The 14,856-nt window shown below is 41.4% G+C and overlaps 1 protein-coding gene across 6 annotated transcripts in view; it reads left to right on the top strand.

Annotated features, from left to right (window-relative positions):
• mef2aa (myocyte enhancer factor 2aa) overlaps nt 1-14,856 on the top strand; it is a 60,198-nt gene that overhangs the window by 35,242 nt on the left and 10,100 nt on the right. For 3 of the 6 annotated variants that reach the window (XM_079163082.1, XM_079163079.1, XM_079163080.1), the window contains exons 4-6: nt 8,838-8,972; nt 10,332-10,545; nt 12,002-12,061. In XM_079163082.1, coding sequence (XP_079019208.1) covers nt 8,838-8,972; nt 10,332-10,545; nt 12,002-12,061 — 409 coding nt within the window. Of the gene's footprint in view, nt 1-8,638; nt 8,771-8,837; nt 8,973-10,331; nt 10,546-12,001; nt 12,062-14,856 lie in introns of all 6 variants that reach the window. The other 3 variants (XM_079163083.1, XM_079163081.1, XM_079163084.1) reach the window with 2 other exon arrangements.

The following is a 14,856-nucleotide window of genomic DNA, read 5'->3' as shown; positions in this document are numbered from 1 at the left end:
AGATGAACGGTTCACAAGATATGCAAAGAACATGCAGACGGACAGAAGTTTTATCAATATGATGTATTGTTCAATGATTTAAGTATTGATTACACTTAATATCCAGCTCTTGGCCATTATTTATCTACTTCAGTCCTCAGTCACCACTATGCCATCATCATATTACTTTATTCCTCTTTTTGATATTTCACCTTAGGGCTCACAGCAGCACTGATGAGAAATCCTTTTTAAGCTAAATCAAATGTCATTGCTGTTGACATAGACTTATTGGGTCGATGTTGATTTTTCAGGACTTTTCAATATATGTGAAATTTTCCGCCAGCCCATTTTTAATATTACAGAAAAAAAAAAAGTATGTGCACTTTTGGTCTCTGGTGATTTATTGGAGTGATATTAAAATTATTTTCTATATTTCTATTTGGACTGTAGGTCACACACAGTATTGCAGATTATATTAAGTATGATGGTATTACTTTAAGTATGGCTGTTTTATTTTAATAAATAGATATGTACATTCTCTGTGATGAGGTTTTTTCTCAAGCATCCTCTCTATGTTGCCACGTAAAATCTAAACCTGTCAGTCAATCTGTTGTCTCTGGAGGGGATGGTACATTAACAGCATGGGCAGTCATTAACGAGTGTTTCTGAAATTCTATTACCGCCTCTTCATTTGGGGCTCATATAAACACATGAGCGACTTTCTATTTCCCGTGCGCACAGAGTGTTTTGTATACCTCAGAGCAGTCATTTCACCTTGGGGCCAGCTCCAGAGTTAACTTGTGTTGCTAGTCAAAACAAACACACCGGTTGTCCATACAACACCAGTATCTATTTCCAGACTAGTGCAGTAGGACAAGTTAAAAATAAACATCTCTCAAATATTATCAAGAAAACAAGAGAGAAGGGTTATCTTTGTTAGCCCCAAGAATACCTCTGAGCTTGTTACTTACAGTTATAGTATGCGGTTTAAATTTGCACCTGTGAGCAAAATGCACCCTCTGGGTTTTATACATTCTGTATATGTAATACTTTATTACTTCCTCTTTTATAAAGTCAGGAACGTGGAGTCAATTCTCCAGTTCCTTTAATTTATTCCCACTCTCCTCTTGATGTACAGCATGGCATCTGCATTGATATCTCTTATGGAGTGATCTGACTCTGGTGAGTCTGAAAAGTCTTCTCTTGCCACAGTGAGTGGAGCAGTATTAATGGTTCTGTTTCGAGCAACACGCTGGGTTTCAAAGTGCCCCTTTTTGTAGGACAAGGACTCCTTTTCCTCTGGGCTTTCAGTGAAAAAGGGTCACCAGTCCTCTTTTGTAGTTTTCTGAGTGTAATGAAACAGTTGTGGTAATTTTCATGCGAGTATATCACATGCTGTTCTGTAATGGGTGTCCTGTGCTGGAACAGATACACAGTAATTGCCACCTGATGGCAGACTAATGGCCTTTGATTTTTGGAAATGTAGCTTGATTATTTGTTTGTAATGTGTGGCTATTCAACAGTTATCCTTTTGAATTGTGCCTTTTGCGTCATGTATCACATCTCACTGTTTTATATTGTCTCCGGTGTGTGATGCTTGTTACCAGGTTACAGCAAAGAGATTTGAGCTTTTAGCATGTGTCATACTTCACCGACGTCAGAGCTTACTTTCCACCCTCTCAACTACGTATGTATCTTTTCAAATCGAAGGTCTCTTAGAGAGCATATAATAAAAGGAGACACAACAACAAAAGACCACAAGCTATGTTGCCGTCTTCTAAATATTAGTTTCCAATCACACTAATGAGTTAATACTTGAAGGTCAAACATTTGCTATGCTAAAATCTGGAGCTTAACAACAGTACAGTTTAATCAGCAAACAGAAAAAATGTATGAGTTGTTTTTTAAGCTGATTTACTCATTTGTCGTTTACTGTTTTATTCTTATAAGAAAATGTTACGTTTTTTTTATTTGAAAGTGTTTGGGAAATATCAAACTTCTGCACAGAGTTTCTTGGAGCCAGTGCTTGGTAGTCAGTTGGTTTGTTTGACAAACTGCTGACACAGACAGTTAAAGGAAGACATTTGAGCTGGTGACCTTTGCCTTGTGCCGAGCGTGAAAGCAAGTTAACATCATTTTACCTTTCTGTCAATATAATATCTATTGATTCTAAAATGACTACAGGCAGGCATGACAAAACTGTATATACTTCCAGACATTAATTTGGGTTTTTTTCAACGTGGAAGACATTATTTCTCTCACCTTGGAGAGCTGGACATAGTTTTATCCTGTTCTCAAAGTTTTTACTTATTATTTTATCTGTTTAAATGCCCCAAGAAATGTCTGCTTCTGTATGTACAGGTACTTCTGTCTGTCAACATAACAACTGCAGGCGAGTGATGCATCCGACTTTTCATTTCTGTGGAAGCTGAAATAAAGGAGAAGTCCATTCTATTCTGGCTGAAGTACCTGTACATACAGAAGTAGACATTTCTTGGGGCATTTAAACAGATAAAATAATAAGTAAAAACTTTGAGAACAGGATAAAACTATGTATATGTTTACATTTTATGTTGTTATTTTTGCTGGCAAGTATGTTGAAATACTTTATACAAATGTTTTCTTTCATTTCTTCATCGTCATAATACTTGTCAAAATCGTCTAACAATGGTGTCAAATTCAAAACTTAACATTTCTGAAATGACGATTTTTTTCATTATTCTCACAATTAGTGTTTACTTAGGTTTACTCGACAGTATTTCTCTAATAGACAGGGTGCACAAAAGTAATGCACTGTAGTGAGTACTGTATCTGCTAATTCACTTATAGCTAGTAAGAAAAGTAATGGAAACATGATTTGTTACCCTTCTGCAGTGACGATATGTTGGATGGCATGCAACAATGCATTAGTTTCTCAAACTGAGCTCAAACCACTTACCTGTCATAAACTGTGGTATGAACATGAAATAGGTCAGACATTGACTTTGCCTAATTTGGTTTGATCTAGTTACAGAGCAACAGTGATGCTAGCTATGTTAAAGATCACCAGACCCACAAGCCATGAGTCCACCCTCCTGCTTTCTTCAATGACCTTGCGGGCTGAGCGTCTGAAATGAGACCTTGCTTTCGTGGACAGCGGCTTCTGTGAGTTAGCTTGTGCAACAATCAGCTTGCCCTTGTGCCCCCCTCCTCCCACTCTGCGTGCTGTGCGGCCAACCCCTCCTGCCCAGGGGCGAGGACAGAGCAAAGCCTGCTGGGATTGGGGGTGGGGGGGGGATGGGGGTTTAGCTGGCACTGTGCCACCTTCCTCTGACTGCCTGGCCTGACTGGGGGCAAAGAGGGAGGCTGCTGTGTCTCAGATTGATGAGGACAGGTCTGTGGTCTGGGTATAGAGTGTTGCAGAACAGACGTCCTGCTGGCACATCCTGCCGTCTCTGCCGCTCGCCCCCCAGCCCTCCGTACTCGCCTTATCGGAACTCCTAATTGTCCTTATGAATATTTTAGAGGCGAGCAGGAATGGGAGTTCAGGGTTGGGGGTATGGTTTCAAGGGCCCTGACAGCTAATGATCGACTCAATGACCAGAGAGAGAGAGAGAGAGAGAGCGGGAGACAGAGAGACAGGGAGTAGAAACGGTTAGAAAGATTTTCAATAATCTATATGTTAATGTTTTTTTGCTGGAGTGTAATTCAGTCTGATCAGTTTTTAATGTGTGCCACCTTTTCTTTATGTGGAGTGGGAACAGAGAGTGTGTTCTCATTCTTTTTAATCTGTAGATAATGATGACATTGGTTTGCCTTTATCCTCAATTTGTAGTTGAATTCCCTCTTGTCTATACTGAAAATATGCAGTCTGCTGATTGAGACTGTTCCCTCTGACTATGGCGGCTAATAGCTTTGTCACATCAGTCATTCACCACAGTCTCAGAGCAGAACGCTCCAAAGGGACTGCTCACTGCACAGCAATTTCCTCTTATTCAGTAAGATGGATGAGCTATTTTTAATTGGCAATTTAGTTGGTCAAATGCAGGTAATCCTTTGCAGTATACAATATAGAATATGATTAGTTTGTTCATGTATTTACCTATCGCTGGTTTAGATGTTATGAGCATGACTCACTTTGGATTAATATCTCACCACAGTCCGAGTTCATTGTGGTCTGTCCATTGCCATTCAGGTGGGATTGAATCTCACTATGTATATGCAGCTACAAGAAAATAATATCAAAATAAAATGCAGACGGTCGAGTTGCCCCCTCCCGCTGCTCTTCCTGTCCACTGTATAACTAGACAATGGCGTGAGCCACAGGAAGGACATGAATCCAGCCTCATATCCTCATATCGGTCAGTAATGTGCAACGTTCATGAGATTAAACAAGATATGTCTGGGAATTACAGAGGTCTCCTTATCTAATTGCCCCTCACTTTCAACTCACAATATGTGGTGGGAAAATGACGAGAGAGAGAGAGACAGACGAGGAAGCCATTCTACAGTAACCTAGAGCTGGGCCATGGCATTACAGTGCCCACCAAAGACCAACCAAAAGAGGCTTTTATTCCCCTCAAGTGAAGACTACAGCACCACAGGGGAAAGAGAACATGATGGTAGTGAAAGTCTCTTAAGATGTTATATAAGAGCAGAAATATTCCTTCGCAGATAAAAGCTTTCCTATCAGCCGCCTCCCCGCGCTGATTTCCTAGTGCGTTCACACTCAAAGAAGCCCTTTGATAAGCACATTAGATGGAACGGCCTGGACACAATGGTGATGTCATGAGGATTAGCACGCTACCTCGCTTAGTGTAGCGGCGGGCACATGGGCTAATTCACAGCGACTGCAGTGCGAGGAGACCCGGCTGAAATGAGGGGAGGCCGCAGCACAACAATCGGTTAAAATATAGCTTTTATGTACTTTGGGGAAGGCTGGAATAATGCATTAAACATTCCACTTTTGGAACATTCTGTGTAATTTCCAGTTGGTTTGCCATCTTGCTGTTGAGTGGCCTGAAATCAGAGCAGTGATGCACCAGTCAAAGGTCAGGTGGTGCTCTGCCAATACTGAAATCTACTGTAAGTAAAAGCTGATGTGATTCAGGCACAATGGAAGAAACAGCTTCTCGTGCCTTCCTTTCAGCTATCTCCCCCACCATTTTGAAGTTCAGCTTTTATACCAAACCACTATCTATCTCCTTTCACCCTGCCTTCTGTCCACGTACAGCTTGTACAGTACATGAATAAGTTAAATGCAGAAAGCTCTCTTGACACAAGAGAGGGAGAACATTAGAGTGAAATTGTTTTCCAAGACTCACAGCAGCATTGCACGTTGCTCGGGCCCATTTCACTGAGTGTACTCCTCAAGAAACAGGTGATGTAGGTGGCTTATGCAATGGTTTGAGTTTTATTTTTAATCCATGGGATAGTGTTTGCTTCAATTTCGCCATAAAAAAATGTGAATACAAGGCTTAAAAGTACATCTAAGGTCTTGAATTGACTTGTCTAAGAAATGTGCATGTGTATATATATATACTGTATATGCATAGCAGTTCTTAAAGTACTCATTGAGCTGATTAGATTTCTGGAAAAAAGAATCACATTTATATATATATATATATATATATATATATATATATATATATATATAAAATCAAAGTGGTTTGCATGTTTGGGCTTCACTGCTCTATAGCCTTCTGTACTGAACATATACTGCAAATCTGCAGAGGCACTTACTGTGCTGAATGTTCCCTATGGTTACAGCTACTGTAGGTTGATAGTCAGGGCTCAGGTGGAGATGACGAATAGATGTTTTCTTCAGGATAAGGAAGCCGCAAGGCCTCTGGCAATGGAAAATGTTTTTTTTAAGAGAAGTTCAAGTATTACACAAGCAAACGGATGGACACACAGACATGCACGCAAAGACAATGGTGCCCAGTTGGTTTGACGTCAGCCACTCTGAGTCTCATTTTTATTTGAAGAGCCACATTTCTATCAATACAGGTTTGGACTGCTGTGAGAAAATAGCAGCTGGCCTTGTTCCCACTCATCTTTGTGAGCCTCTCAGGACCTTGTGAATAGATTACACAAGTTCCCTTGTCCATACTCTCTACAGCCCCCCTCCCGCAACAAACAGCCCATATCTCTGCTGTGAAAATCCCAACCTCTGCTGTATTCACATCCAGCCAACTTTACTTTCCAAAGCTGAAACCCCACAACTTGATTCAACATTTGAGAGGCATTTTGAAACTACGTTTTATCCAACTATTCATTATGCAAAAAGAAGTTGCCCATCTAATTGTCCGGTAAGTTTGACTCCTTTTTAGGTCAGAACACTGTAGTGTCTTGAGCATTGACATGTAAGAGCAAAGCTGATCTGGGGTCGGGTGGCCTTCAGGGCTCCCTGTGGTCCCTTCTACGGCCATATCTCTGCACCGCTGCCTCTGATTGGCCAGCGTGGGGAGCCAGATCTTGACAGGTGTTTGGAAAAGGGACACCTGTTTGGCCATGTGCTGGTCCAGTGATCCATTTACTAGGAGCTATGGGCAGTGTCTGTGGGACGCCCAAAACATGCCAAGTCATTTAACAAAAGAATTACGGCCATGCTTTCCCAGGCCTTCAATGTTTTATGCATCAGAACACCACAGCGACGATTAACTCTTGCACACCGAATGTTGTCCATACACACGGCACCTTCGATGCATCTTTGTGAGGATAATATGTATTGGTGATTCCTGTAATGTTTCATGGAACAAATCTGATTGCTGCCTGCCCTTGTCTGCTGCTATCTGGTTCCCGCTCACCCACTGTGCTGCTGCAACCCCTCCCTAAATGGCTTGGGCTGGTGGGTGCGGCGAACCGAAAGCTGGCCAGGCTTGTTGTGAAAGTAGAGCAGCCCTGCACATCTCACGCAGCCGTGTCCGACCAACATATTCCCATAATGAGTAGGTTGGAACCTAAATTTGCAGGTTGAGATCAGATCTTTGGCTCACTGGTGGAGAAAGTACATAGTTTAACCACAGTAAACACAGGCCTTTCAGGACCCTAACTAAAGAGGGTTCATTCAGTAAACAGGAAATGAACCAGCAAGGCGTTTTCTTAGAATGAGAAGAATGCCACTGCTCTGTACCGCACCAAACAGTAATGCATCTGTGTTACAATGCTGGCCATTCATTATCTAGAGGACTTCTCTCTCTCTCTCTGTCTCTCTTTCTCTCTCTCTTTCTCTCTCTCTCTCTCTCTCTCTCTCTCTCTTCTGGTCATTGTCAACACTTCATATGTTTGAAGAGATGTGCGTGTCTGACTGAACTTCTGTATTTATTTGCACAGCGTCACGTTTCTGTAGATTAACATTCCTGTGCCCCAAAACGTGCACCGCTTCGAAAATGTCTGCATGTGAATGCACGGGGGCGAAGTGAGCAGCGAGGGATTTAGAATCATCTGGGGTTTAATGAGCAACGATATTATGCGGGACTCTCATAAAGCCATGGCACAGGTTTTAGGAAATGTAACTGAGGTTGTGGTGAGCAGTGCTGGGTTAGCCGCATTGTCTGCACAGGCCTAAACGTACTGTCACATCGCTGTCAGAGGATGTAGCAGCTGTAGAAATCCCCCCCCCCCCCCACACACACACACACTTGCCGCACACACTCCTACTCATATAGTTTCTATTTCTCACACACACACACACACACACACATTTTCCACTTTCTTGGGTGATGAAGACCAGAAACGGAGAGTGCGGTCTCATTAGTGCGTGTAGGTTCCTCTCGTCTGGCTCACACTCTGACCCCTGCATCCACAGGAGTCAGTGACCTTCCTGTAGACGCGAGGCCTCCGAGGCAGCCCACAGACAGGGCAGGGCGCTGCTGTGGACCTGCAGTAGTCTGATAGAGGAACCTTGAGAGCCACACATAAATCATGTTTTGATGTACACTGCCTTGATATCACATGCTGTCACATGCTGTCAGCAAGTCTTGTTAACACCGCTATTCAGAGCTGTAATGAGGAGCAGAGAACAGCCTGTAAGAAAGTGAGCAAAAGAGCACTGCGTTGCATTTAAGTTGTATAACATCTTTTCTTTCTTTTTTTTTTGCTTGAAGTTAGAATAGGCCATTTATTACGTCAAACCACCGTATGTCCTCATGAGTGCTTTGCTTTTACAATAATTGCTCAATTTCATGCTCAAATAAGCATCTTTGACCACATTTGATTACCCATTTCTTTCCCCCCACATGCATTAACATTGATGATTTGACAAGTGACAACTATGCTGAATTACAGACTGGGACTGTTTTAAAGGTTTCTTATGATAACTGAAACATAATGACAAATGCAAAGACACACTTGCAGCAAGAGAAGGAAGAACACAGAGGGATGGTGTAAGGGAGGGGGGAGAAGAAAAAGAGGAAAAGGGAGGAGGACAATATTTAGTTTCTCTGAACACTTCTGAAGGGTGAAAGGATATAGAGTGACATTTCAGTTGGTGCAGAGCCTTGTATTGAACTTCAGTTCAGCCTAGCATTGGTGTAGCAGCTGTTCATGTTGTACTTCAACAAAATAAAGAAATTGGAGGACAGATAATGATTTTTGTACATGTTTGATTTATATTTTATATATTGGGTACTGGGATACTGCTATATTGTTTTTCTTCAATTGTGCAATTTCCTTTCAGAAATTGAGAAACAAAGGCCATAATGACTGTGCTAGTCCTGATCCTGAAGACTGTTTTGGGCACAGCCCCCTCATGGACGACCATTTCGGCAAACTAAACGAAGAGAGTGATTTAATGTACAAGCGCTGTGGTGTAAGTACTTTCTTTGTCTCCTGCTGTTTTGTGTTGATTCCTGTCTTTATGTTGATGTTCACTACAGGCGCTAAACAAGAAAGAACACAGAGGTTGTGATAGCCCGGACCCCGATGCCTCATATGTCCTCACTCCTCACACAGAAGAAAAGTATAAAAAAATTAATGAGGAGTTTGATAATATGATGAGAAATCATAAAATCGTAAGTACTGTCAATGCAACGTTTTTGCTTGGCTTTGTGGCACAAAGGATTTTCACTCTTTTTTTCATTTAACTTTTTCCTCTTTTTGTTCCCCCCCCCCCCCCCTCAGAACCTCTGTCAACTTCTTTCAGAGCTTCTCTAGCTTTAAGATTAATGCTCCCTTCACTGGGTGTGCATTTGTTTCTTATGTTGATTTGTTCTGCAACTGATATTTTGGCACACCCTGATAAGATCACATTTCATGTGAACAGGTGAAATGTTGCATGCTTCTGCTGGAAAGATTACACCCTAGTATCATGGTCATGTTATCATAAATCAAACAGCAGTCGCTATTTAAACACATCAGGAATGTGCAGTAAATACTTACTCACATATCGTGATAGTTTACATAAAGATCTGCAGGTTCTGTGATTCTGTTTGTTTTTTTCCATCTCAAACCTGATTTTCATCTCTTAACATAAAAAAAACACAGTTCCTTGGTAATGTAAAATGTAAAAATTCTCCTTTTGAATCTTTCTGTTACCCCTCTCTCAATGCATTCTAGCATAAAATATCTCTTACTCCTGAACAGCTCCAGCATTGAAGTGTTCCCAGAGCACACTAACACTACACTATCATTTAGCATCTTCACTCTCCTTCATCAAGTACCACAATGGCTCACCCTCTAAAATACCACAAATCTTTTGTGATCTTATCATGCGTGACAATATTAGAATTTTGCAAGAACGTAGTGCTTACTAAGCAGTCGTTTTTCTCTATGTTCCTGACATGAAGAGCATCACTTTGCCATTAACAAACTAATGATAACACCTGACTGGCTCACTGGATAATGCTATGATGAAACGTTCTCACTGCCACCTGTCATTCTCACTTATGCTTTGCACAGTCAGTACTTTGTAGGTAAATGCAAGTGAGTCACGATTCTTGTAGTTGCGAATCCCCACCACCCCTCTCTGCTGCACTAAGAAACACAATGGTGTTTCAAAAGGCAAAAAGTACATTTGTAGTGCTGACTGCTGCAATGCCAAAGTGATCACCTGAATGCATGTTTTTTAGTTTGTCTGTGTGTTGCGGTAACACCGAAGATGTGTGTGTATTCTCTGTGTGATGACGATGTTAATGAGAATAAACTTTTTTGAAGGGGGCAGAAATGTTTCTTAAAATGTTTTGTTATAAAGCAACAGCCAAGTTTAAAATGTGCAGTGCTGTGATGTCCTTGTTTAATAAAGCAAACCCTCAAGGGAAGCTCTCTGTTAATGATGCCATGACAACCACTGACCCGTCAGATTCATCATTAGACCTTGGGTTTTGAGTGGGTTTGTGTGTAAACCTCTGTGTGTGTTTGTCTCCCTCTTGTAGCCCACAGCATTGCCTCAGCAGAACTTCTCCATGCATGTGGCAGTGCCTGTATCCAATCCTAACGCCATGTACCAGCCAGGAGGGACTCTGGGCAGCCAGGCCCTGGCAGCCGCCGCGGCCTCCCTTAGTGACATTGGGATGCTGTCCCCTCCACAGGCCTCTCTGCACAGGAATGTGGGCTCAAGTGGAGGACCCCAGAGGCCCACCAGTGCAGGTTAGTAGACAACAACCCCTGTTAATTGGTCAAAGTGGTGTACAGAGGACGATCCAAACCACTCAGCGGGATTTCTTTAATTGATTAAACGCCCTTTCCGTGTTTTCATATGTGATTCTTTCATCTTTCTAATAATTCTGAGGGCATAAACCGTTTTTTTGTGGAATAATTTGACAATTCTGGTGAGAACCGATGGTTGTCATCCAGGAAGACATTAGCCTAGCATAGCATAGAAGCTAGCTTTGGTTCTCTCCAATACATAAACTAATTTACTCCTCTGACACTCATTGCCACATTAGATCTTCTTTGTTTAATAACGGAACTGAATAATGTGTGGCTTTTAGGGAGTTACAAGCTGTACTACTCTTAACTATTTTTTGGATGAACTAATGTTTGCCCAGCATTTCTCTCAGAGTCTACGCTGGTTGCTTGGCAACTTCACATTGACGAAAAAAACGCTTTGTTAGCATTCGTTATGCTAAGCTAGGCTAATAGCTCTAGCTTCATACTTAGCGCACAGACATGGGTTTGATATCGATCTAATTATCTGCAAGTAAGTAAACAAGCATATGTTTAAAGTTTTGCTATGGTAACTTCAAGTTTTATTTGGTTCTCTCTGAAGCATATAGAGTTTTATTACATTTTTTTCTGGTGGATTTGGATGTAAACGGCCTAAGGTCAAGCAGTCATGTCACAACACACTTGAGCTCATGTTTGTGTGATATCTTTTTTCACACCCTCTGAAATGCTTATCATCACACCGTTTACAGTATCTGCATTGTGGAAAGATAATGTCACTCTACTTGTTTAGACTGTTCTGACTCAGTCAGTCCAGATGGCTTTTGAAGATTCAGCTACACTGCATATGATAGAAGTACAGGCAACAAGTTGTGAAATGCTTCATTCAAAATTAAACACATGTAAAAAATTGGCAAACACCTCCCAAAATACAGGGGGGTTTACTTCATGGCTGTTTTTCACAATAAGGCCTCTCTCTTGATTATTCACTGCTGTATCTGTGTTGGTTCTTACTGGATCAGCGTATTTCTAAAGCTAACAACATGCCTGGGCTCATGCGGCAAACTTGCATTGTTTGATTTAAGTGTATCTCTTGAAAGCGTCTACTTGGTAGAGTTTTCATTTGACTGTTAAGAGAGGATACAGTAGATGATTTCTAAGAGAAGAATAATCGTTTGTTGCAATGGAATTCTGCAGTCACCATCTCCGACAAAACACCATTCTGAACGCAGCTTGATGTAGCTCTCTTTAGTCATACAGTATATTGAAAATGTTCCCATCATGGGGACACTGGCGAGAGCACATGCCTCCCTTTCGTGCGCTGTGAAGTTAGATCTACATGACATTTTCACGTCTTGTCTGGCATCTCCATCACATGCTCTGCTAGCTTGCACAAGGATGCAGATGGTTAATCGTATCACTCTGTGCATCTCATTAGGTGGCATGCTGGATAACACAGACCTTTCAGTGCCAAGTGGTGTGGGCTCCAGCCCAGCGGGTAAGTCCTCCCGGAGAGATTTATTAGCTCTCTGTAGCTCTGCCCAATAGGCCTCCTGCTTAGCACGCGAGCTGGATAGTTGCGTATCCATCTGTGATTGGTCCAAGACAGTTGTCACTATTATTGACTAATGGTGCCTGTGCCTGACTACATTTCCACTGCATGCGTAGGGAATACAAGTGTTGCTCCTCTCCACAGAGGAAATGTATTATATGCTTGTTAAAAGCATGTGTGAGAGATGGGAAGTGGCTCAGCAGCATTCACAAAGTGTGGTGTTTGTGCTTGAAACCAACTCGAGTATAACCAGGCGTGGCAATTAGCTGTCCAACTGACTTTGACAGATAAATAAACGCAGTGTTTCCTTTCAACTTGTCACCTCTATGTAGCCCTCCCTCATCCTGTTTCCTTCCCTCTATTGACAGGTGCATCTGTTTTCCCCCACTACTCTGGCAGCCCTTATAAGGCTGGAGAAGGTCTGTAAGATGCCTAGACCAGCATAACCCTTTCGGTATTCGGGCCATGACATCCCACTAAGTCCTCAGTACACAATGACCGGACAGCCTGTCATGGCTGCAATGTGCTGTGAGAGAGGCGAAGGCAGGTGGAGTTTAACTCTTTCCTTGTCACTTAGCCCGCTGTACTCCATATAGCATTTCTGACAAAATGCAGTATGGTGTTACAAAATGGTACGATATTAAATGTTCATAGCTTGTGGACGACCACAAGAACGTAGGCTTACGATGAGAAATTTGGTTAGGCATTAGAACGTATTAGAAAGTATAAAGAGCACCTCGGATCGGTTTACAACATTTAAAGAGAGTGCTGGATATGTTTTAAGTTTAGGGTGTGGTACCGGGTCGGGGTAGAGTTAGGATCCTCTGCCAGGGGGCGTCAGCATTTGGCACAGTGTGAGCATGCTGCAGCTGTTGTTTGTACCAAGTGTGTAGAACAGCAGAGAGGGTGGAGGAACCTCTCCAGCACTGCTGTCCGGTGACCATTCCTTACATAGCTCTGATTTTTCACAAGTTGCAGCTTTGACCACAGCAGAAACTTTTCAAAGTGGCCAGATGGAAGATGTGCCGTGTGACATCTTTACTGCTGTTCACTGGTGTCACCAAGTTGTATATATATATATATATATATATATATATATATATATATTATTTTTTTTAAATAGAAGAAGTGGATTATTTTCCACACTACTGTTGGGTCTCTGTTGATGATGGGAAGCTGTTTTAATTGTGGGATCTGGAGGAGTTATTATTGACTTATTAGCTGATTTTTAAAATTGCCTGAATTGCAAGCACATGTGCTGTATGTTCATGTCACAGTGAACCTTACTGGCAAGGTTTTTCATGCAAACAAATTTCAGTCAGTCCTTTTTTTTTAAATAAGTCATCTGTTGTTCTTGTCTAGTCTATAGCTTTACAGCTACCACACCTTCAACAAAAACAATCTCTTTGTGTCTGATTTTATACTGTTACTCTGGTGAGCAGTTCTGTAATAGATATTTTCTTTCAACAGCTTATACAATTACACCTAATTACATGCTGGTCCTTGACTGGTATGCATTTAGAATTAAAGTTGTGGTGAACTTGTAGGATTTAAGAGCGTGATATCTCTTTCAACAATGTTGGAGCATGATAAGCTTTTGAAACACAAAGCATGTTTGTATGTTCTGCAGATCAGGTAATGAAATAAATAGTTTGTGTTGGTGCAAATTTTGACTTTCAGAAAATTGTCATCTTTTATTGTAGGTGGATTGAATGTGAAACATGTATTAAAAATTGGAGGGTGATGATGATGGTGATTATACCCTTGCTGAATACAAAAACAACAAGAACAATTATTAACCTTGTTGCCATGCGCCTTTTAGTCTTAACAAATCACCTTCTGCACATCCTGTCTGGTCGTAGTTTTCTGAGACACAACAATAGGACTGTGCATGGCATCTATTATTAGAAAACAGTTTTGGAGGCCTTGATTCGTATTTATTATTTCTTGTCATTCATCAAGGCATTTTTTCTTTTGCCTGAACATGACGCACGTGGGATATTCTTTCCCTCAACCTTAAAATGAAAACGGAATGTTTCAGTTGTAAACACAGCCCTTATGTAATGCCCCTTCCCAGACCGTGTTAATAATTCAGGACAATGAACAGAAACCAAACAGCTTTCAACACGCGCTGGTTTCAGTCAGAGAGGATTTATTGGCACTACTGAGCCGTTAGTGAAGTCTGAATATGGAATGAGGGCAGACATCAGAAAAGCCCACTGAAACGATCCCGCTGAAAGGCTGCGTCTTAACTTGTGGCTGTTACCTTGGCTCAAAATTAACTTTGTGGTCCGAGTATTTGTTCAGACATGTGTTCCCTTCTTGGCAAGTATTTGAAAGAAGCGGGATTTATGTATCATCAGACATCTGAAGACATAATCAGAGGCAGATTCCAAAGATATGTGAGTCAGGTGGGTTAATCCAAGTCTAAATAAGCTGGTGAATACAGCACTGATTTCTGTCTGTCGTTACCCTGTGAAGCACTAGCACTGGTTATCAGCCCAATGTATGTTGGTTTAAAGGAAAATTACCAAAATGTTTATAGAAACATATACACATATACATTCTGTTTTCAGTCAAAAAGGACAATTAGATGTTTAGGCTCTGTTAAAGTTACATTTTCTTTTTGTCAAAATCTCTATACAGAACAGTGAACAATGCAGGTAGGCTATGGACACAGTAGTATTTGATAGAATAATTAAACCGCCAGAAAGAAGATTGTGTACATGGTGCTCAAAAAC

Source organism: Pholis gunnellus (assembly GCF_910591455.1).
Source record: "Pholis gunnellus genome assembly, chromosome: 7".
Lineage (NCBI taxonomy): Eukaryota > Metazoa > Chordata > Actinopteri > Perciformes > Pholidae > Pholis > Pholis gunnellus.
Note: the sequence above shows the minus strand (reverse complement) of the source record. Positions and strands in the feature narration are given on the sequence as shown.